At 42.5% G+C, this 23,958-nt stretch overlaps 1 protein-coding gene across 4 annotated transcripts in view; it reads right to left on the bottom strand.

Annotated features, from left to right (window-relative positions):
• Positions 1-22,753, bottom strand: part of ANOS1 (anosmin 1) — a 127,503-nt gene extending 104,750 nt beyond the window's left edge. For all 4 annotated transcript variants that reach the window (XM_086740488.1, XM_086740480.1, XM_086740463.1 and 1 more), the window contains exon 1: positions 22,502-22,753. In XM_086740488.1, the coding sequence (XP_086596614.1) occupies positions 22,502-22,699 (198 nt within the window). In that variant the 5' untranslated portion in view covers positions 22,700-22,753. The remainder of the gene's footprint in view (positions 1-22,501) is intronic.
• Positions 22,754-23,958: the final 1,205 nt, after the last annotated feature.

The following is a 23,958-nucleotide window of genomic DNA, read 5'->3' as shown; positions in this document are numbered from 1 at the left end:
CTCAGGCCACCGTCTAAACCCCACACACTTTCACTGTGCCAGAAAGGAAACTGTAGACAAACAGAATTCAGACCTTTGAAGACCAAGATCGTTTGACATGTATAGGACAAGAGTTTACAAAAGCAAAGACAGAAAGGGCAGAGGGGAAAAAAAAAAAAAAAGGAAAGAAAAAAAATCAGACAAATATTACAAGTTGATCACTCAAATTTTTCATGAAAATACAAGCCAGAAGTATTTTCAATTAAACTGATAAATTGGCATCTCTAATCAGTCTTACTAGGCTTCATTTCAGCAAGTATATGTGCACGCTTGCTTTCCACCAGTAAACCACAAATATCCTCGGGCCTAAACAGTTAAGAAAGAAACATCTGTGTTCTGTGCCCTCTTATGCCTTGAAAAAAGAGAAGTTGTGCAGCATCTCTTGTAAGAAAAAAATGCATGCAGAGAAGCAATGAAGAATCAATCTTCATCTATCTACAGTGTGCCCCAGGGGAAAAAAAAAATTAATAATCTTCAGAAGCAAGTAAAAGCTGGCCTTTCATTAGAGCAATGGCAAAAAAAAAAAAAAAAAATTCCTTCATTTGCATCTCTGTCCATAATTACATTAGGAGATAAGACCCTTCTCCTTTGAAATGCTAGAGATCAGTTGTGAAAAATGAACTAGCTACTTAATCTGCTATGACAGCACCTGTATACCTGTTATCAGTTTTGCAAGTTTTTTTTCCCCTACTCAATCTTCAATTCACATTTGAGTGAAACTGCTATCTCTCAGAAAAGGCCTCTCCTGATGACCTCACTGATTCTTTCAAAATGACAAAAAAACATAGAAATAAGCCCCTCAAATAGCAGTACCCACTGACATGAAACATAGCAGTTGAGTAGCAAATCTACAGCTGCTGCAATGATGAATTTAAAATTTTACTTAACCTTCCAAAAATCTCAATAGCATGAAATTGTATGTAACAGTAAAATATAATTTATACTGTGCATGACATACATTTCCTGACTGCATGCTTACTAAGACACAAATTAGTATAGGGACTTACCTATGGCAGTGCTGTGTGTCCACAGACTCAACTCTAAAGTGTGGAATTAAGATGCAGAAAGAGACAAACAAATTCAAACTAGGCTTTCCAGTTCCCAAATACCAAAGTATACACCTAGGAATGAATTTCAGAAAAGTCTGTACACTTAGTGGTGAGAGATACCAAACCCAGTAGATAGCAAATGCCGAAGAAAAATCTGTCTCAAAGCCTCTCTCTTGAGATTAAACACAAACTTGTAGTAGTTGTATGGACAGGGGACCACAATCCACCTCTTCCAAGCTCTGGCATTTAGTTATCCTTTTGCATATTAATAACTGGAACAGGTTTTTCTTTGAAAATATGGCAGAAAAATGAAAATACGATATCCTTTTATACAACAGCTTGAAGACTTGCCCCAGAAGTCTTTCACCAAGCTGGGGCAAATTTAAGCCCTTATGCACTTTGAACTGACTCTTAGCAACAGGCTGGAGTGAAGACTGAAACCTGGCCAGTGAAACTGAATCAGTCTGTAGAAATGTATATAAGATACACCGCTCAAGGACAATTTATGTAAACATACTTTTAGCGTCTTCACTTCTACATGCTTGTCCAATGTGCAGTAAGTTCGAAGACCATTCACTGGAGAAGCCATGGATTGAAGATGATCAGTATGAGATTAAATCATCCATAAAATACAACAGAATCTCAGAAATATTCTGGTTCCTTGGCTTCCATCCACAGAAGACAGGAAGAACATACAAAAAACTGAAATGCATACATTTTGTTACTTTTATAAAGTTTCTTATTTCATTATAAATTATGTCTTAAGGAAATAATTAATTCCTTAGTAAGAGATTTCTGTTGCCTTATAATGGTTATAATAAGGAATTAAATTGAATAAAGCAGCAGCAACAAATTATAAATCAAATGTTATCAAGTAGGACCATTTTCGATACATAGATAAATAGGAATGGTGTTTGCACATACAGCAGCAGTTTCCATTATAAACATTTAATTGGTATACTTTATCCCATCCTGATAGAAAATGATCAGACCTTGGTTAGTTACGTTTTCATTACCTCTAAGCTATATTAAACCATGTGACAACCCTAATTACTACTAGGAAATTCCAGTTAATATAAACCAATGTCCTATACTGCAGAAAAGGCAAGTCTGCCCAGGAGGTGCCCCTGGATTCCAGTCTTCCCCGTTGCTGGCACATGGATATGGGCCCCCAGGAACACAGGCCCACTCCAGCTGCCGGTACAGCCCATTTCACACACACTGACAGAGCACACTGGGATTCCAGTAGCTAATCACCCAGTGGTTGGAGGGTTTATTCTGGCCCCTAGTAGCCAAGCCCCCTGTGGTCTTGCCCTTAGAGACACACTGTGGCTCACCCAGAGCTGGTCAGGACTCCCCTGGTCCTGCAGTGGCCAACCTGCTGTCCTCTCACCTCTGGAGGCACACACTCATATCCAGCTCCCAGGCTACCTCACCTACCCATGGGCTTGTCCAGCTGGCTCTTCACTAATGCTGACACACTCACTTACACTCGGTCCAGCAGCTGGCACCACAGAGGCATGGATCCCTGTGACACACAGTCCCACGCCAGGGGCTGACACTTGGTTTCACTCCCTTTGGTCGCTCCGGCCACCGGCTCTCAGCATATGGGCCCTCTGGCCCACGGTCTCAGCCCAGCCGCCAGCACTCAGACCTTTGCTCGCTCCAGCCACTGGTTCACAGACACATGACCCAGGGTTTGACTCTGGTTGCTGACACTCAGGCCCCCATACACTCACACAGAACAGATGCCCTTCAGCCAGGAGAAAGAGCTAGAAGTGGAATTTAGTAAGATAGCACAGACTGCGCTGGTCAGGAACAAGACATGGCCAGACAAGCGTGTCACCTATTTACACACATCCAGCCTTTCTTATCCCCTTATCCCTTCATTCCCCTATAATAAGTCCTATGCAATCCCAAAATGTCTCTGGCCCTGCCTTCTGCCTGGACATCTCACCTATGCTGTATGCAGCTCATCTCCTGGATGTACCCTGTAGCTTGCCTTTGGCCCTGTCTCGTGGCTGGACCTGGGACCCTTTGATGAGGCTTCGTCTCCAACCCTGTCTCTGGCACTGGCTTGAGAAGAGAAAATAAGAGAGGAGAGAAGAGGGAGCAAGAAGAGAGTATTTCAGTTGGAAGTGACCTACAACAATCATCTAGTCCAACTGCCTGACCAATTCAGGGATGACCAAAAGTTAAAGCATATCATTAAGGGCATTGTCCAAACGCCTCTTATACACTGACAGATTTGGAGCATTGACAATCTCTCTAGAAAGCCTGTTCCAGTGTTCCACCACCCTCTCAGTAAAGAAATGCTTCCTAATGTCCAGTCTAAACCTCCCCTGGCCCAGCTTTGAGCTATTCCCATGTGGCCTGTCAGTGGATCCCAGGGAGAAGAGAACAGCACCTCCCTCTTCACTTCCCCTCCTCAGGATGCTGTAGAGAGCAATAAGGTCACCTCTCAGCCTCCCGTTCTCCAAACTAGACAAACCCAGAGCCCTTAGCCACTCTTCACAAGACATTCCTTCCAGTCCTTTCACCAGCTTTGTTGACCTCCTCTGGATGCATTTAAGACCTTCACATTCTTCTTAAATTGTGGGGCCCACAACTGCACACAGTTCACAACCACAGCTCAAGGTGAGGCCGCACCAATGCTGAACACAGCAGGATAATCACCTCTTTTGACTGGCTGGTTATATTGTGTTTGATGCACCCCAGAATGCAATTTCCCCTCTCGGCTGCTAGGGCACACTGCTAACTCATATTGAGCCTGCTGTCGACCAGCTCTCCCAGATCTCAGATCCCTTTCTGCAAGGCTGCTCTCCAGCCACTTCTCTCCCAATTTATCTTTGTAACCAGCATTACTCCATCCTAGGTGCAAAATCCAGCATTTGTTCTTGTTAAAATTCACCATAGCCCAATGCTCCAATCTATCTAGACTCTCTTCAAGGCCTCTTGTCCCTCAATAGAGTCAACAGCACCTCCCAGTTTGCTATCATCAGCCAGGTTATTAATAGTACATCCAGATCGTTGATAGAAATATTGAACAGAACTAGCCCTAGAATTGAATCCTGAGAAACACCACTGGTGACTGGTCGCCAGCCAGATGTAGCCCCGTTCAATACAACCCTTTGAGCTCTGCCTTTCAGCCAGTTTTTCACTCAGCCCACTATGAACCTGCTCATCCCATAGTTGCCTCCCTGACCCTGGCTCATTGCTTGCCATGCCTGGGGCTGCTGATGACCCTGTCACAAGCACCCAGCTCAGCACATCTTGTGGGGCTGCTCCCTTGTAGAGGGCACGGCCTGCAATGGGGTCACCCTCAGCCCCCGGCTCCCCATTCCCTGGGAGCAGCCAGCCTTCACTGAGACTGACAGCAGGAAACGGTGATGCTTTGGGGTCTTTAACAACATCTTCATTTTTCCCTGATGTATAAGAAATGTTCTTAGACTTCGCTCAGGTCAGCAAAAGCACAAAGCAAAATTTCAACAAATCTAAATAAAGATCACCCAAATCAAGCAAAACATCCAAATATATAAAACATGCCAAAACAAACAAAAAATCACTGCATGGGACTCTAACATGAGAGCAGGTAAGAAAGCCAACAGTATTTAGCGGATATTAGTCACATTTTTAGTATATTACCATCAGACTCTTGGATAACTTTACGATGAGTGTTTTATATAATAACTTACGTAGAAATACAGAATTAAACTTAACTATGTGCATGTATTTCCTCTGCCTTCTTACAAGTACATACAATTATTTTTTTTTACAAAAAAAAAAAAAAAAAAAAAAAAAACCAAAACAACTGAGCAACAGTATTCTGAAAAGGAAGCCAAAGGGAAGAATGCATTTTTGGACCATACACTCAGAGTTCTTCTGTCCACTGTAACTAGCCACTGTGACCCCTCACAGCTAAATCAAACATACATTCTCCTTAGCAGAAGCCATTTCCATACTACAGATGTTGAAACTGTTGAAAAGTAAATGCTGGTTACTGGTTAACCCAAAGCGATTAAGTTAAGGAGGCGACTGAATGTAAGAAATAGTTATAAAACCAATCAGCCTAACAATTCATTCTGGTGACATAACTGCAGTTTGTAAATATAAACCAAAATTAAATTATCATGGGTAACAGCTTGACAGCAATCTAATTTTAAACATCTGGATTTAACACCAGAAAATGGATGTCACAAATAATTTTTAGAAACTCTTAGTCAGGTTTTCTTTCAGATTTACACTAATGTTGCCATCACCTTTAATGTGCTAGCTCCTATCACAATAATATGGTGGGTCCTCCTGTAGATGAATGGGTACAAATAGAACTGCATTGACCTAAGCCTTGTATTGATATTTCCTAAATAGTTCATGAAAAGTCATCTTCAACTTTCATTTCTATAACAGGCTGTTTTCATTAGAGTTTACACTGAAATATTAAGATAAGAGTAATAAAAAAAAAAAAAGTAAAATCAGCAACCATCACCTAAATTGTGAGACACAACAGTATTCATTCTCTGGCTGTCATCATTAGTTGGTTCCTAGAAATACAGTCATCAAAATCCAAAGGCCACTATCAATGAAAGAGCAAGAGATCAGTAGTGTCAAAAATACAGACTATGTATTGCTTGGACTACATTTTCATCTCAAGTATGGAAAACCTTTTCTCTTTTTACAGCAGTGTCTTCACAAATGCACAGGAAAACTACTAGATAAACACAAGCTGTAAAAACAAATGAGCCACAGGAATCCTTGTGTCTCCACCGCACTTGTGAGTTATGACTGCCTTCTTGTGGTTTCACAGACTTCACTCTTACCACTTCTAAGACTGATCTCAACTGAGGTCTTATTCTACTTAGCAGAAATTTCTATCAATGCATAAAAGAATCCAGATGAAATAAACTTCACTTCACTAAGTAGCAGGAGGAATTAAATATACTGTCACTAACTTGAAGATATTAAATTAAATACGGAATCTCACACTAAGGCATATACTTTGGGCCAAATCCTGCACCTTTTTCTCAGGGTTAAGTAATCCTGTTGAAGCAAACAGAAACTAATCTAATAGCATTAATATAGGAAGGGAAAGATGGCTTGTTGACTGTTTGTAGGCTCTATTTCAAAACCCTCACCCTTCCAAAATGCTAATGTGCCTTTTTTCTCATGTCATAAAGTAGATTTGCTATACAAATGAAATAATGAGACAGTAAAAGTACATGCCAGCTCAAGGATGGCTGATTTACCAAAAAAACCAACAATATTCCAGGTTTCAGAAAATGTGTGCATGCTGCTTTTAATGCTGATTTGACTTTATAACTGAAAATTATAGTCCATATTACTGTTCTGTATAATTACAATACTATTGGTTAGTTGGGTGATTCCCAACAGCATATGATGTGGTACATTTACCACAAGCTGCGCTCACCTGCACAGCTGATCATTCCAGAATCAGCTGCAAACACCCCAGGGTGTCTCCACACTAGGAAGTTGTGTGAACCACAGGAACACATCTGTTGAGCAAAACAACTGATGTTGACAGACTTGATGTCTGCACTACACATACGCCAACGTCCTCTCTCCCTTTTCCTTCAGCTAGTCCCATGGATACAATGCCCATTAGTTGCTAAAGCACATTAGATCCCCCTGGATCATGTCTTCCAGTTATGTTTATCCAGAAGAAATCGACTGCATGAACTCTCAAATTGGTCCATTATGTGAAACAAAAGATCATCATGATGCTCAGGAGACTCAACTCTAAAAGCAAACTCTGATCCATGTTAAAACACTGATGTGTAAATGCACTTCAGACACTTCTAACATCTCCCACAAACACACAAGAGTAGTATCATCAGTGCTACTAGATGTCCTACTAGACCAGATTTTCCTCAAAAGCCACACTGTTTCAGGGCCATTCAGGGAAGCGTTCCTTTCTGGGCTTGCAAAATGCTTAGGGTTCTGGTGTCCCCTGTCCTTAAGAAACTAAGCATGAAAAAAAAAAAATAACAACAACTACACATTTTTAGATCCTCTAAAACGTTAATTATAAATAGTCTAACTATACAACTATATGAACACAGGACAGTCCATGCAGGTTGCATTGACATGGATTCATTTGTGACTACAAAACTGCTAAATGCATTGTACATACTGGCCATGTGATGTTTTACTGTATTTTATCCTATTCTGTTTCAGTACAGAAGGGACATGGTTATATATTACACTTTAAGCTTTAGCAAGAGTATGAAGACACATCTGCCCTTAAAATTTAACGGCTGTTCAGTATCCATGTTATTACAACTCAATATCAGGCACCATCAAATTTTACGCTCACACTCTTGTACTTAACATACTAATTCTTTCCAATATAATTGCATGAAATTCACATTATAAATTTCAGGAATTTATTTTCTCTCTCTTTGGCATGTGTTATTAGTTTACAAGATACTAAATATTTCAAGCAGTAGTAGCAGCCATATTCACCACAAGGTGATGGATACATATGTTTTTATTTCCCTTTAAAAGAAAAACAAACAAATAAATGAATAAATTCCATGCAGTACCTTTCTCAACAGAAAATATTTGTGACAAATATCCTCCATCTTATTACAGTTGTCTTGATATATTACTATAAAATTTCTCCTCTTTGACATGTCAAAGGCAACAAGCATCACTCCCAATAGAAATACTTTATTTCACTATCCCAAGTTCTTTTAATATTGTAAAAGCATGCAGAAAAGTGTAATCTCAGCACTAAAAGCCAGCACGAATAAAGATCCTACAGATTAAATATGCAGTTTAAAATTTGGCTATAATTCTACACAAGTAGATTCACAGACACATATTTACAAATAAAATCTGCTATACAAAAATTACGTTTTAGAAGAAGTATTTAAGTGCACAGTAAAGCTCTCAAAAGTAACAAGTGACAAAATTAACACAGTCCTTGGAGTGCTAACAGTTGTTTAAAAGTCTTTGAGGATTTTTTCCTTTTTCCATAGATCTGGCTCAGTGAGCGAACTGCATCTCACCAGACCTGGGATTTCCTAGAAACTTTTGCAAAAAGGTTCTGTGGCCATTCAGGAATTAAAGAACTGTTCAAAGCAAAATGACCCTTGGACTCATAAACAGAACAGCCTATCTTCAATCTGAACAAAAAATAAAAATAACACAAGATTGTTAACATACACTCGGAAAGCGCTAATTCAAAGAAACATATGTCAGCCACACAAACAAACAAACAAACAAAAAAAAAGCTTTCACCACAACAGTTAAAGCAATATTTCAGGAAGAAGTCTTATTTTCCATACATCTGCCTTCATTGTAGACATTACAGAAAGACAGATAAGATGTAATAGGTACAGTTTAATTAGCCCACAACTTTATTGTCTCATCTCTAAAGCACAACAAAGCACATCATGTAAGTTAACACTCTTCTCGCCATTGCTCCTATAGGTTTGGCCCTCAGCCTGTCCCTTTCCAACCCAGCTCACACTCCTGCAGAAAGCCAACACACAGGACTGCCACATTATGCCAATAATAAAGACTGGCAGATGCCAGTTGTGTACTGGTCAGATACTGCATATCAGATCACGTAATGAACGTCTTCCTCCTAAGATACGTAACAAAGAGCAAGTCGTGGCCCCTTTCTCCTGACCAGCTCAATACTGCTCTCTTTCCCCAGGTCCCAGATCTGTAAACCCTGTTCATATTTGTCTACAGACCACATTTTTATTCCTATCCTATTTTAAGGAACTGCAACAGCTCCTGGAACAGCAAAGGTTGCAATGACATTGTGTTGACAATGGATGAAAAACAGGCATCAAGTGAAGGAGCACATAGAAGGGTGGGAGAGTCTTTCCCTTTTCTCTTGAAATTTAACATGCCTGCTAACCTGATCCTAGTCGGGATCCTTTGGCCCTGCAACATCGATAGAAAATTGCTGAGAGAAGAGCTACCCTTTAAATGCAGGTTACAATAGACACAACCCATTTATTCCAGTTCTCTTAAGAGCTTTTTCCAGTTTGTTAAGAACTGTATGCCACAAGAAACATATATTACATGGGACAACTGCTGCAGTCCACTCTTCTAGACCACCCTGCAACCAGCCCAAGACTGTGAAAGGGCAGATGAGAGGAAGAGGAAATCAACATGAAATTCTATTATTTGAGAAAGATATAACATACTAAAACTACTTATACAGTTTGGCCTACAGGGATATTAACTGGATCTTTCTACAGTAACAATCTTCAGTGTAAGATTTATGTTTCTTCATCATATTGTCATAAAACTTTCCACAAACAAAAAAGCCTTTCATGTGCCAGCTTTCTAGAATGCAGTCTGATAACTAGCTAATGAAGATATACCATACAAAGAAAATAAACCCCTCTTCAAGGCAGGACTGAAGCATTTGTCATTAACATGTCTGGTTACCAGAGATATAGCTGTTAGGCAGAGCCATCATTTCCTGACAGGTCCATCATGTTTCTGACCTTTCTGGCATCAGGTGAGAGAGTTAAAAATTAAGACAGGTTAATTTCCACTGAAATTATTGAAAGGCTTGTAACATCAGAGATGTCAAAGCTCAGACTAAGTCCCCACCCAAGCCACAGTATTTTAAAGCCTCCAGTTAATATGAACAATTGTATATGGAATTTTCATAAAATTCCAGTGCAAGATCACACCGGTTCTGAAGTCTAGCATTTTCTTTTATATCTTTGATCTAAATTAACAGCCACAAAAGAAAAACATGATAATATATATCCTTAAGCTCATAAAATGTGGACAACAGAGGTTAAGACCAGTTGTCAACATCTTGTACCATCAGCAGACTTTTTATATTAAAATTTTATTTCTCTTTCTTAAACCATCCATTTTTGAAGAACTGACAAATATTTCAGTTGCTCCCTCTCTGGAAAGTCTCAGATACTGGTGGCATGCTCCAGGAATTCTATCCCAATTACAATGTTTCCTTCCATTTTACCAGCCTTCCCACCTGTGTAAAGCAATTAAGAAAGACAGTGAAGTGAAGTGGGTTGTGATACTACAAATATGTTTAGAATATTCAAGTTTCTTTTTCATTGGACTGCGGAGCTCTGCTTGATCTGCTTTCTCAGGGGGAAGGTCATGGATGAGAACAACTTGACTGAGGCTCGATCTATACCAGATGGATCTACTAAGTATGAGTAGGCATCTGAGGGGCATGAAAATTTTACATCTGCTCCTATTATTAAGAAGATAAGCCATGCCTGTTGATGAAACTTACAGGGATGCTTTGGAATCCCCGAGGGCACCTGGATACATAGAGTAACAATGAGTAACTAGGCAATATCTAATTAAAAAAAAAAAATATTTATTTACTGTATTTCATGGTACTCAGCTTCAGTTACACCAAAAATTGCTTCTACCTTCCCTTACTACCCGAAGGAATCTCTTCTAAAAATATCTTAATTTGAAGTCAAGGTGCTTTGCATCTGGCAAATAACTGGCAATTCAGTTTTACTCTCTCCTAATGGCATAGTATCATTCACTACCATTCTGAATTTTAAAGGATGATGTCAAGATGTAGTAAGATGGTATTTAACAAATTCAAGTTAACTGTCTTTAAACAGCATACTGGAAATGTTCTTGTTCTTATCTGTAAATTCTGAACAGACATTTCCAGTACATTTGCACTGGCCTAAGCTTATTCTCATTGAAACCACTGGAGCCATTACTATCAACTGTAGTGATATACGAGCCACCAGTGAAGTCTTCGGAAAAATCCTATACTAAATTATTAATAATATAAATGGAAGAACTGATAAGTATTAGTCAGCAGGCTGAAAGACCTCCAGGTAGAGAAAAAAAACCACAAGCTTACACTACATTAATGTGTAAAGCTCTTCAGTCGTTAAAACTACCTATGAATCATGCTTTCTATACCAAAACAAAGGCAACCAGTATGTTCTTTAGGAAATGTTAAATGTTCATTCCTTTCGACAATTCAGAAAATGGCTGAGGTTTGGTTTAACTTTCAAGGTTAGTCGACATTACTGCTTTTTTTTTCTGCTTAAGGAAGGTTCTAAACACCGGAAGGAGGCTTGAAATACTTATTATTTGCTGTTAAACATTTAATTGCCACAAAAATTATAGCTTTGGTGCTTTCCAGTGCTCAAATGTGTATATGTGTGGTTGTATGACTAAACAAAATCTTTTACATGATAAGCTAATATGCAGCATATGCAACATCCAATGCATTCCTACTTCACTTGGTCAATGAGGATCCATTGAATAGAAAATGCATGAAATTTACCAAAAACCTACTGTCTTTCACATTGTTCTACTTTTAAACTGAAGGAAAATCCAACAATAAGCTGCTAGCTGCAAAAATCTGCATCTTCTTTCCTTATTTATTCTGACAAACACGTCCCGTAGCTGCTAGTAAGTACTATATTAAGAGTGACACACATCTCGTTAATGGGATGATTTTTGCCTCTTTGTGTCAGTTTGTCTAACCCCAAACGTTCCTTCCACCTACTGCCCCTTCCAGATTGACCAACGCTTGGCTAATTCATGATCTCTCAGTTCATAATTGCATAGAAAGAAATCTCAAACAAAAGAAAGCCTCAAGCTCTCCTAGTTCCAGTTCCCTTAACAAAAATGCTAGATACTAATCAAATGTCAACATATTTTACACTCTTTGACTAAGAAAAATGGGGGCAGGTAATAATGTGATTCATTATTGTCTAGCTGTAGTTACGCAAGTAATGTGATTTCACTGTTTTCAAGGCAGGTATAATCATCATCCAACTGAAAAAAAAAACAAAAAACTACCTTGTTGAATTAGTTTCTATGTAGGAACACAAATTTTGAAAAAAAAATTGACAGTCACTATATTAGGACACATTATTCTTATTCTTCTTCTTCTTGTTGTTGTTATCTTCCTTTCCTCAGCTTTCAACTATTTGCTGCCTCACCTATCAGTTCATCCATGTACTAAACTCCAACAAAACCCAAAGTCTTACAGAAAGTGAGGTTAAGAAATTAATTTATGGTGTCTAGGTCCAAAAATGCCCTGAGGCCTAACTGGAATTAGTAGTAGAAAGAAATCATTAACAGTTAAAAAACATAATCAATTAACTACAAATTATGTATAGTCCCAGAACTATGGCCTAAATCACAACATGAGATGAGAAATCACTTTCATGTATGTGAACCTTGATTACTTGTGTTCTTTTTTTTTTTTAATATAAGTTAATGTGAAGATAACTCCCTCAAAGAGTAATCCATAAAAAAGAAAAATAGAACAATGCTTATAAGTTCTTATGAGAACGGCAAGGAAGGTTGAACTATGTTTGCATTGGATTAAATGAGCACATTATTCTCACCCACTCTTCACCATCAACCTCAATCTCTGACTCTCTGGACATCAGACATTTGTCCTGAAGCAATCTTATTATTTCCCTCATATTATCTTATTACAGGATCCACGGCAACTGGATCGCAACCCTCACAGGCAGAAAAAGCCTAAAGTCTTCACTGCCTTGGAGAGGTTTGCAGTTTGAGTTGTGACCACTTGCGAAATTACATTGGCAGCAGTTTGTCAAACTTCTGACTTGAAACGTAACATCATGTAGTACAAGCTACATGTAGTAGCCTGTGCCCAACATACTGCCTGGGGAGGCCACTTCACTTTCTCTACTATATGGGAATAAAACATATGTACAGCTCTTCTCTCATCACATGGCCAGACTTTACTATGTATGTGCAATACAGTAAATCTAGCACATCCGAAAATGCGCAGAGTACTTGCATAAGATCCAAAGCTTTTCCTGAAGAATTGCAATTACTGTTTAATTCGGAATACACGTAAATCACAGTATTGACTCAAGAGAGCAGGCTGCCACCACTAGAACATATTTCTGGTTGAAAAATCTCCAGAGAGTAAGTTCATAATATTCAGGGAGCAGGAATTGTTCTGAAAGCCAAAGCAGCCTGTTCCTTTGTCCCTCTTTTCTCACAGTTCATCAAGGTGGTTAAAATCTTTAGGAAAGACAGAAACGGGGAGCAAGCTGCCACTACCAGGACACACTCAGCCCATAAACTGCCATCAGATTCCCAAGTTCCTTTTAGGAAATAAATTAATGAAAACAAGCCAAAAAGAAGCCAGCCACAGGTCAGTAGCATTACCTGGACAGGCTGAACACTTGAGCACCTCTGGTCTAGAACAAACTTAATGTTTATTTGCCTTCATTGGTAAGTAAGACAGGACCACGAATTAGCCAGAACTTTGTGGTGAACTTTCTTAGAGGTTTTACCTGTAACTGGAATTTCCAATGAAGACAAAAGGATTTTCAAATCATATTTTTGCTAAACTACAAACAAGAATAATTAACCTTTTTAAAACAGGTAAAACTTCAAGCAGATGAGAAAGAACAGAAATAGAAAATATGTACAAACAACTCTGCCCACACCCACTGTGTCTGTTCTCTGTTTCCAGCCTTAGCTTCAATAGTGTCACAGTAAATTCTACAGCCCCCTCTACTCCTAGACAATTTCTTTTCCTAACATTGTCCTCCCTGGTGTGTGCCTACTGGAGGTCATCTGTCTCCAGCTTCTCTCTTCAGAGATTCTCTGTTTCTTCTTTTGCTTCTCCTGCCAGTTCTGGAGCCATGCCTCCGTCAAGAATCTCAGCTGCTACCAGGGCAGTCACTCCCTTTGCAAGTTTGAGTCAAGTCCTTCTGTTTTAAAGGACTATGATGTAACATACAAACCAAGAAAAAAAGCAAAGCAAAACATGCAGTGTCCATAAAGGTATAATAAGCCATAGGAGGCCTTTTTTGGTGAAAGATGCATGTATTTTCCTGTATTACGTTTTCCATAAACTAATATTTTCACATAATTTTGATGTTATGTCTCTTTGACAGTCCAGAGAGAAATCAGTGAAAATATGGTTCAAGGAAGACAAAGGAAATTAGATATCAAATTTGGGAGGGGTTGTTCCCCGAATCTGGAGATATTTTATATTATTTTTGATGGATGAAAATAAATGTGTGGCTCTTTTTAATCAGAGATGAAAGGAACCATACTCCACTTTCAAGTTTAAAGGGTCCACCTACCTTTCAACATCCCCAGTTCTCAGTCTTCATGTCCTGTGATCTCTTGGACATTAAAAGACTAAAAAAGGGATACAACTGGAGTTGGGATACCAAGCTTAGAGCACTCTTCTTCTTTGTTGAAAAAGGCTGCACGAACCCAGTGTTCATACATGGACCTTGTCCAGCTGAAATCAACAGAAGGCTTTTCATGGACTTCAAAGGTTTTTGAAATATAAGGCCTTATAAGGCTCAGCTGTGGGAAAGGTTAAAAAAAATGAAGATTCTTGGTGTAAACTCCTAGGCAAGATCTACATTCGCTAGGCACTACTTAATGTCATCATGAATGTGTCTTTCTTATATCCTATTCCTGATACTCAGTCATTAACCATATTTTCCATCTTTAAAAATATGGATGCTAAATAACAGTACTTTCTTTTTCTGTTTACAGAAGTTAGATATGTACTCAAATCCAGATAATCACAGAAAGCAAAAATTCACACAGAATAGCCAATGGAGATATAGACCAGCTTGTGAATAACAATCTCCATTTGTAGACACACATAAATTCAGCACTCTTAAGACGTTTGCCCTTTGCAAAATGACAACTGTTCAGCATCTGGGAAATCAGTCTGGTTTTCAAGCTGTCTCAGAAATGTATCGGGGCTTTTTTTCCTTATAGGACATTCACTAAACCAAATACATTTAAATACAGTTCAAAGAACTAGCTAGTCACAGAAACAACCGATATGCAGGCAATTAACAATGTTTTAACAATAATTTTAATATGAACGTTACCTAGCTTACACCCTTTCACTCTGTGGTAAGTGGATATACGTTTGAATGGAAAAAGGATTTACATTTTACAACTCCCAGTGTTTTTCTTTCTGAAGTTTCCTAATGCTTCTCAAAAGCAACATCTCTTCCTGCTTCCCAACACACCCCTGTGACATTAAAACTATGCTTTGCCAATGTTTTCTATACATAAAACACCTGCATCAAAACATATTAGCAACATTGCTATTGATTTTATTGCATTTGTTATCAGGCACATCTAGCAAATTAAAAGCTATTTTAATTTCATGAATAACAGCAAGTTCGACTAAAGATATTTTTTCTAATATCCAAGCATCCACAACTAAAATATGAGAAAAGTATCTTGGCAACTCTTATTGTTCAATACAACTGTTCACCATTCATTTACGTTTTCATACAGTTTATTTAATTTGTATTTCAAACTTACATTTGAAGCACAGCCAAACAGGCACAGCTTGGGAAAGCAGTGGTCAAGGTCTCAAATCTGAGAAATCAAAACTTGTAGAAAACAAAGACCAGGCTCCGTAACCCTTACACTCACATCAACTATGCAAGTCTTCATTGATGCCAAAGAGATTTGAGTTCATAAGAAAGCGAACATAACTCCCACTGAAATCAGAGAGGTTCATACCAGACCTGAATACAACTGCAAAGACTAACTGTGGCTCAGTTCCACAATACCGTGAATAATGCAGGTGTTTTCACTAGATGCAAGCATCATTATTCAAAACAAACCGTTCATCTTCAGATCATAAGATCATGTTAGAAGATCTGTGCATCTTTTGTCCACAACAGCAGATCTTAATAATAAAAGCACAGCAAATGCCAGAATAATTATCCAGATCATATGCCTTATGAACAATAAAAGCAGAAGAATGATTGGGAATTTTAACAAGTTTTGAGAAAATCATAAAGTAATGACAAATGTTTAAATTTGTCTGTGGAAAGAAATTAACAGCAGTGTGCTTTATGAGACATATGAAAGTCAGAATTATTCAACACAAGAACTATTTTTGGAAAGGAGATGAGTACTGAAATGGCAACACAAGCAGATGGCACACATTTCCTAACTAGTAACGTGTAGAAAAGATTGCGAACATGTCCCAAAAGACCTAAGCAAACTCGGTGCCTGAGTAGCCTATCCATTGGAACTGAAACATTCCAGAAATAATACATTACATATCTACATCTCATTAAAAAAAAAAAAGTACTACATATCTTTTCAAAAGACTTCATGAAAAGTAATTTACAGTTTCAGAATCACTCAAGACAGTTACAATAAATGGTTTCTTCATGATCTCCGTTTTTTCTACAGCAGAGCACAAAGAGGCACATGCACCCTAGACTTCCAGCCTGGCCTACCGCTTTCCCATCTGGAATCGATTGCAGATTGTTGCAGGTGCAGTCACTTTGGAGTTACAAGCGATTTGAAGGCAGATGTGCTGGCATGTAGACAACTGGCTGCCTGACTCATAGGTAAAATCTGGTACTGGGTATCTAGAGGTAATCACTTGCACACTATTTGCTTGCAGTTATAAAATCTGAGAACTTTTTATTATTTATTTAAAACAATTGCCTGTTTTTCCTCAAAAACTTCAACTGTCCTGACAGGCAACACTCCACCTACAACAGTGAAAACAACGTACTACCACCGTATAGTTATCAATCATCATCATACCAAACTTTTAAGGCCTTTTTGGTCCCTCTTACAGCTATTGAACATTACGCAACATACAGACCTATTGGCTTAAAAGAACATTTTTCCACCCTTTCAAAAACAATTCTAAGTAAGCCTTAGCTGATCGAGCTTAGTACTGATTCCTAAATACTAATTTTTACTACGTTACTATTAGATTTACAATAAATCACACTTATAAGGGGAAATCTCTCAATAATTTCCCCTCAGTTATCACAAAACTGGCTTACCATTTGAGCGCTGTATCAAAAGGTCCAACTGAAACTCACCCACTGTCCAGATAAGTTAGCGTAGATATGAATACAGAACATCTATGTGACCAAGCTCATCCACACTGTTGCTGGTACATTTTTAAACAGTACCCAAGAGAACGGGCTTAAAGCAGTATCTCGGGAGCCTCAACTACTCTGTGACTCTGTGAGCATGTGGCTGTGGCCTGTCTCTATCCCGGCGACTCCATACAGCAAACACGGTCATTCTAGCTGGTAACCACCCCCAAAGCTCTTCCCGCTGCCATTCTTCTGTCCTGTGGTATGTTCTACCACCCCCTCAGCTTCTGACCCAGTAAAAAAGACTGACACCTCCTCTATCTTAGCTAACAGGTCAAGTCTCACATATTAAGCGGTAAGACACTCAAGAGGTCTGTAACAGATGGCAACTAAGACAAAAGATCCGTAAGTTCACAGGTCCAAGTAAACACTGCTCCCCATAACATTTTTATGCTGTACCTTTAGCCTATGTGCTTACACTGGTGTTCATGCTCTCATTCACAAAGAAAAAATTAATCATGCTGTTTTCTGAACATGGCTCAGATGGCTGGCAGTAGAGGTTAAAATCCAAACTACGTCTTCACTCAACTTGAAAACAGAACAACTAAAGGTCACTGCTGTGTCTGCTCCCCCAAAATGGAAGGAGTTCATCCACAACTAATACCACAGATGGGAAAGGCTACACCCATAGACAGCAATGCAAGGAATTTAGTCTCACTCCACTAAAAAGGTAGGTCATACAGAAAAGCATTAGCTAAACTACTCTGAGTATTCAAGCCTCATTACCAGTTAGCTTGCCTCAGTCTTCACCGACGAGTGCTCTAGCCACACCACCCAAGTCACAGCAGGCAAAGGCAGGGACTGGGAGAACGAAGAACTGCCCACTATAGGAGAAGATCAGGTTCAAGACCATCTAAGGAACCTGAAGGTGCACGAGTCCATGGGACCTGATAAGATGCATCCATGGGACCTGAGGGAACTGGCGGATGAAGTTGTCAAGCCACTGTCCATCACATTTGAGAAGTCATGGTGGACAGGTGAGGTTCCCACCAACTGGAAAAGGGGAAACATAACTCATTTTTAAAAAGAGAAACAAGGAAGACCCAGGCATCTACAGGCCGGTCAGTCTCACCTCTGTGCCCAGCAATATAAAGGAGCAGATCCTCCTGGAAACTACACTAAGGCACAGGGGAAAATAAGGAGGTGATTGGTGACAGTCAACACGGCTTCACTAAGGGCAAATCATGCCTGACAAATTTGGGCCACAAAGATGATCAGAGGGCTGGAGCACCTCTCCTAGGCTGAGAGAGTTGGGGCTATTCAGCCTGGGGAAGAGAAGGCTTCAGGGAGACCTTATAGTAGTCTTCCAGTACCTCAAGGGGGCTTACAAGAAAGATAGCAAGAAACTCTTTATCAGGGCCTGTTGTGACAGGACAAGGGGTAATGGTTTTCAAATAGAAGGAGGCAGATTTATACTAGACGTAAGGAAGAAATTTTTCACAATGAGGGTGGTGGAACACTGGAACAGGTTGCCCAGAGAGGCGGTGGACGCCCCATCCCTGGAAACATTCAAGGCCAGGTTGGACAGGGCTCTGAGCAACCTGATCTGATTGGAGACGTCCCTGCTCCTTGCAGGGGGGTTGGACTAGATGACCTTTGAAGGTCCCTTCCAACCCTAACTATTCTATGATTCTATGATCAGCTAAAACACTGAGAAGGTAACTGTCTTAGTAAGAAAATGTTGAGGGAAAGAATGTATCCAAAGACATCACCCTTCTTTACAACCTCGGTTCCTAAAACAGCATGCCTTCTTCCACACAGGATTCACTGCCTTGATGATCCTTGTGCAGCCAGGCACCTTAGCCCTTCCTTTCATTCCAAATGAGAGGAAGAATCACCCTTCCCATTATATAAAAGCAGCTTACTTACACACAGGCATGCTCTTTTAGACAACAGCCAAACGGGTACAACACTTATTATGATAGAGGACTATCAGGTTCAAATATAAGTCTTCTTCACTGTAGGCTGGCCTCTTGACTGTCATGCTCTTGGTTGCTGGAAGAACACTCATCATCCTCGCCTCTTCAGGTGGTTTACAGAGAATTTTGCCAGAAACAAAGTATAGCAGTAGGAACTCTATTTGTCAGTGCAGTCACCCAGGAACATGGATGGGTTCCAGTGAATACTCCAATTACACCCTCATACATGTTTGTCAATAGTCATTGTCAACTGCCATCTCAACACCCAAAATAGTTAAAAGTGGTGAGTACCCTGAACATTAGACTAGAGATACATGATCTCTTTGCCCTACTCTTTCTGGTCACAAGTCAATGAATGCTACCCAGTGGCCCAAGCTCCACAGTTTGGATAAAAATGCTTTCTCTCATCTGCAGAAGTCCAAAGCAAGGTAAAGCTCAATGCTGCTGCTTCTCTCCAGGAAGAGACAAGAGGTACACTGAAGTCCCTTCATTTGTAATGGAACATCATTCTCTACTGTGGATGAGTATGTCATTAACATGCTGTTCTATAAAAGAAGAAACCACTATGATCCATTCTGCTTACATTTTCTGTTTGTTTGCTTTTTATGAAAGGACTTTGTGCCAGCACGTTTTGTGTGAAATTTGTTGGTCTGTAGATATGAAACATACATATTTCATTGGGCTATCAGACCCATGTGGTGTGATGTCTCTCATAGCAATCCCAAATCTTCTTTAGTGTAACCTCTATGTAGAATTCCCCAACACTCACAAAACTGGAAAACTCCTGGTCATGGGAAGTTTATAGCAAAAACCAGACATCTGTGTCTGTTCAACAGGCATTCTAAAGATCACAGACTTTTGATTTAGGGGACTAATTCTTCTTCTAGCCCACATAAACAGCCTATATGGAAAAAAAAAAAAAAAGGGTAAATTCTTTGACCTGTGCATCGGCTAAAACAATTTCCTACTGAGAATGCACCTTTAAAATAAGCTTCGAATTGTTTCCCAAAAGTAAATTAACATATAGATTTTTTTTTTTAAAAAAAAAAAAAAAATCTCTCTCAACCCTTTCACAAATAGGGATGGTAAAGAAAAATGGGTGAAAATTCACTGTGGAGGAAAACTAATGAAAATCTCTTGTGAATATTTTGGAAATTTGAAAAATATTAGTTGGCATTCAAACAAGGGAGTCAGCAGGTATAGAATTAATTCTGATTTCCTGCTCATACTGCTTAGCTCTCACTCCCTGTAAAAGCTTGTTCATTATGTAGTTTTGGTACCATGAACTACATTAAATGAACTCTCTCTGAAGTATAGAGGAGTCCGCCTCACATGAAGCATCCAGCTACTATCTTCCTGCCCCTCATCACTGAGGCTGTGTCTAAAGCAGGGCTGAGAAACGAGTGGGTCAGTCTTCTTTCAATTCTTGTCCTAACTGGGAGACACTAGAGCTCCTTCCTGCTCCAATCGGGACGAGCTAGTGTTTAGTTCGCTTCAAAGGTTGAATCAGATTACAAGATAAGTGGGCATCTCTGAAATGAAAAGAACTCCAGAAATTGCTACCAGTTGAGATGAAAGCGGGGGTTGGGGGGGTGGATGTTCAGAAGGAGGGAGAAGAAGGGGGATGAAAGGAGCATCGTATCCTCTAGCCCTCATGGAATAATGTGGCCCAGACCTGCATGTCCTACAGTCCACTGTGTATTAGTAGTCTGCTGTGAGAACACTGGATGCTTGCTGTACTCTAAAACTCTCCTCCTTTCCCTCATTAAAAGACAATGGAAAGCTCAACTTTTATGAACCAAAGCACTTTATCTTCCAAACATTACAGTCGTTTCATGTCTAGCGGGAGTTTGATCCCTGGTAATTTAGATAAATTACCGTGTGCTTTAGCAGGTTGGGGTTAAAACTCCGAGATTTTCAACTAATTACAAAAAAAAAACAAAAACAAAAACAAAAACAAAAACCCCAGCCAGTTATCAAGTCCTAACTGAGTAATTTGCAGCTTATTTCACTCTGGCTAATTAAAATGTAATCACTATTGTTCGACAATGTACATTCTGTCAGCAGTTTTACATTGGAAAAGAAATCTTGCCAAGAAAACACACACACATACCAAAAAAAAAAAAAAAAAAAAAGAGCTTTTCAACGAGAATTGGCTTGATCTAAACTGTCTCCTTAGCCACTGAAACTGTAAAACAAGTGAGTTACAGCCGCCCTGACAAAGCAATAAAAAAATGCTAATCCCTCCCCAAGATAAGGAGCTATGTTAACGGCTCCCCTCCTCTCAAGCTGCCCCGTCAAGCCGAGACCCCGCCGGCAGCGAGGGCTCCGCTGGCCCCGGCCCCAGCGCGGCTGCGGGAGAAGCCTCGCCCGGAGTGGGGAGGGCAGGGGAGGGGAGGGCAGGGCAGCCCCTTCCCCACCGGCTTCCAGGGCGCATCCCCGGCCGCTGTAGCTGAAACCCGGTTACAGGCACCGAACCCCTCCTGCTGCCGTTGAAACGAACACACTAAAAGCTTTCCTTTCGCACCGACTTCTTCTTTAAAAAATCCAGCTATCCCTAAATCACTCTCAAACCAGCCTTTGTGCCGCCACCTTAGCCCTGAGCGCTGCTTTACCCAAAACATTGCTCCCCTTCCCACCTGGCTGGCTCCCTCTCTAAAGGGGGCTCGGGAGGAGGAAGGACTGGCAGTTCAGCGGCGCTGCCCCCGGTGATCTGCGGGGCCGTGGGGCGGGCGGCGTCGGCTCGGTTGAAGACTCGCACCGTGTAGAACAGGTGGGGAAGGGAGAAGGGGAAGGGGTAACTGGAAGATAGGAAAGCAGGGGCAGGTGCCCGCTGCTGCTCCACCACCTCCCGCCCTGCTGCCAGCGCCGTCACCTTCGAGGCTTGCTCTCCCCTCAGTTAATTTTACACCCCACAGGTCTCTGATTCAGGAAAAAGAAAAGAAAAAAAAAAAAAAAAGAAAGCAACCAAACCGTCTTGCTCCCACCCTCACCTTCCAGGAGACCGGAACCGACTATTACACGGTCCCGGTCATCACTCTTAAAAACCAAGCCCGAACTTTCCCACTGGGATGGAGAAGCGCAGGGCTCGCCCGGCCCGCGGGCAGGCGCGGCCCCGCGGGATCGCCCCAGCACCTCCCGCCGCTGGGAAGGGAGCGGCAACGGCCCCCCCGGCCCGGGAGCACCGCACCGCACCGCACCGCGCCGGCCCCACCCGCCCCACGGCCCCGCAGATCACCGGGGGCAGCGCCGAGCACCTTGCGAGGAGCCCGGGGCAGAGCGGTTTCCCCCGCCTCGCCCCGCAGCTGACAAGCGTGTGGCGGGGGCGCGGCGCGCGGGGCCGGGAGCCCCCACCACCCCGCCGACCGGACACGCCGACCGGGTCCGGGGCGCTGCCGCCGGGCCGTAGCTCACCTGCCCTCCACCCGCGGCACGCCCGTCATCCCCCGGGAGAAACCGCCCCCCGAGTTGGCCAAGAAGCGCCCCACCACCCCGCCGTCCTTGGTGCCGGTACCAAGGGACGCCCACCCGCCGGGCGGACCGGGCGGCGGGGCTTCCCTGCGCGGCGCCGTGCCCCTACCTGGAAATGCTTGAAGAAGGCGGAGATGCGGGTGATCTGGAGGCTCAGGCACCTGGAGGTGCATCTGGCGGCGGAGAAAGCCTCGTCCTGCCTCCGGGAGGCAGCGGCGGTGCCGGCCCCCGGCCCGGCGGGGCTGCCGCAGGCGGCCGTTACCCAGAGGAGCAGGGCGAGGGACGCGCCGGGCGCCCTCCGCACCATCGCTCTGCGGGAGAGGAGGGCAGGGCGAGGGGGGCGGCAGGCGCCGGGGTGAGGTGCCGGTCGGTGGGCTGGTGCCGGGCTGCGCTGGGGTCAGACACCTCCGCGCCGCAGAAACTACACAAGAAAGTTCAATCGCTCAACTCTCCTCACCCCCGCCCGGGCTCACAGCCCTCCTCCCCCGCCCGGCGGCGGGCGGGCCGAGGCTGACAGCGGCCGCGCCATTGGCTGCGCCCAGCGCCAGTGGCGGGGCGGGCGGGCCGGCCGTGTGGCCGCGGGCAGGTCGGCCGGGCCGGGCCGGGTCGGGCCGTCGCTGGGCAGCCGGGTTACCCGTAGCCACCGCCGCCACCTGTGGGGCACCGGGGCGGGCAGCGGCCCGCGGAGCCGCCCGCCCTGCCCTCACACACTTACAGAGAGACGCGGGGTGGGGTGGCGGCCCGCTGATGCATTGCTGGGCGCCGGGGGTAACCGGCCACCAGCGTGGGGCTGGCCTCCGTGGGGTGGGTGTGGGCCCGCTGGCCGCGCAGGGCCGGGCGCGGCGGTCTGGCCCGGCCCGGCCCGGCCCGGCGCTGCCGCACCGCGCTGCCGGAGGGGAGCGGCCCGGCCGTGGCTTCGCCTGTCAGCAGCCCTCCTAAGCCGCTGGTCCTTACAGCCTTGCCTGCGTTAGTCCCTTTTATTTCTCCTAAAAAGGACGGGGGAGGCAAGGCAATTGCTTTTTGAAAGTGTTTCATACAGCGAAGCACTGCGGTGAGCGTTTGTCGCAAGGTGACACCCGCGAAGGCTCCTCTGAAGAGTTATTTAAGAACGAAAATCTACAACTCATTCGTCCAAATACCTCTGGGTAATTGCTGCAAAATTAAAACAGCGCCTTGAGCTTTAAAATGGCCACTACCGCAGAGCGGACGGCAACTTGACGGCCTTTCTCCCCTCGCCATCGGTGCCTGGACTGGGAGCGCACGCCGCAGTGTGTAGCGCAGAGGTTGCGTCCTACATTCCTCCCCTTGCGTACGCTATACGGACCCCTCCCGTTGCAAGTATGTGCTACCAGGAAGAGCAAGACTGAACCTCCTGAACTTGAAAATCCCAAGGCTGTATGAGCTGAAATATGTAGTCTTTGGGCCATTTCGGCAGTTAATGGTAGATTAGTAGCCGTTTAATGTGGTTATCAAACCCTGTATTAAACAGACTGCAGGAGTCTTTTTTTACTGGAACAAGTTTTAGCACAAGTTAAGTGCTCATGACGAAAGTAATGAGTGCTCATT

The sequence above is a fragment of the Chlamydotis macqueenii genome, chromosome 1 (assembly GCF_036417535.1).
Source record: "Chlamydotis macqueenii isolate bChlMac1 chromosome 1, bChlMac1.mat, whole genome shotgun sequence".
NCBI classification, from domain to species: Eukaryota; Metazoa; Chordata; class Aves; order Otidiformes; family Otididae; genus Chlamydotis; species Chlamydotis macqueenii.
This window is presented reverse-complemented; position numbering and strand designations above follow the sequence as displayed.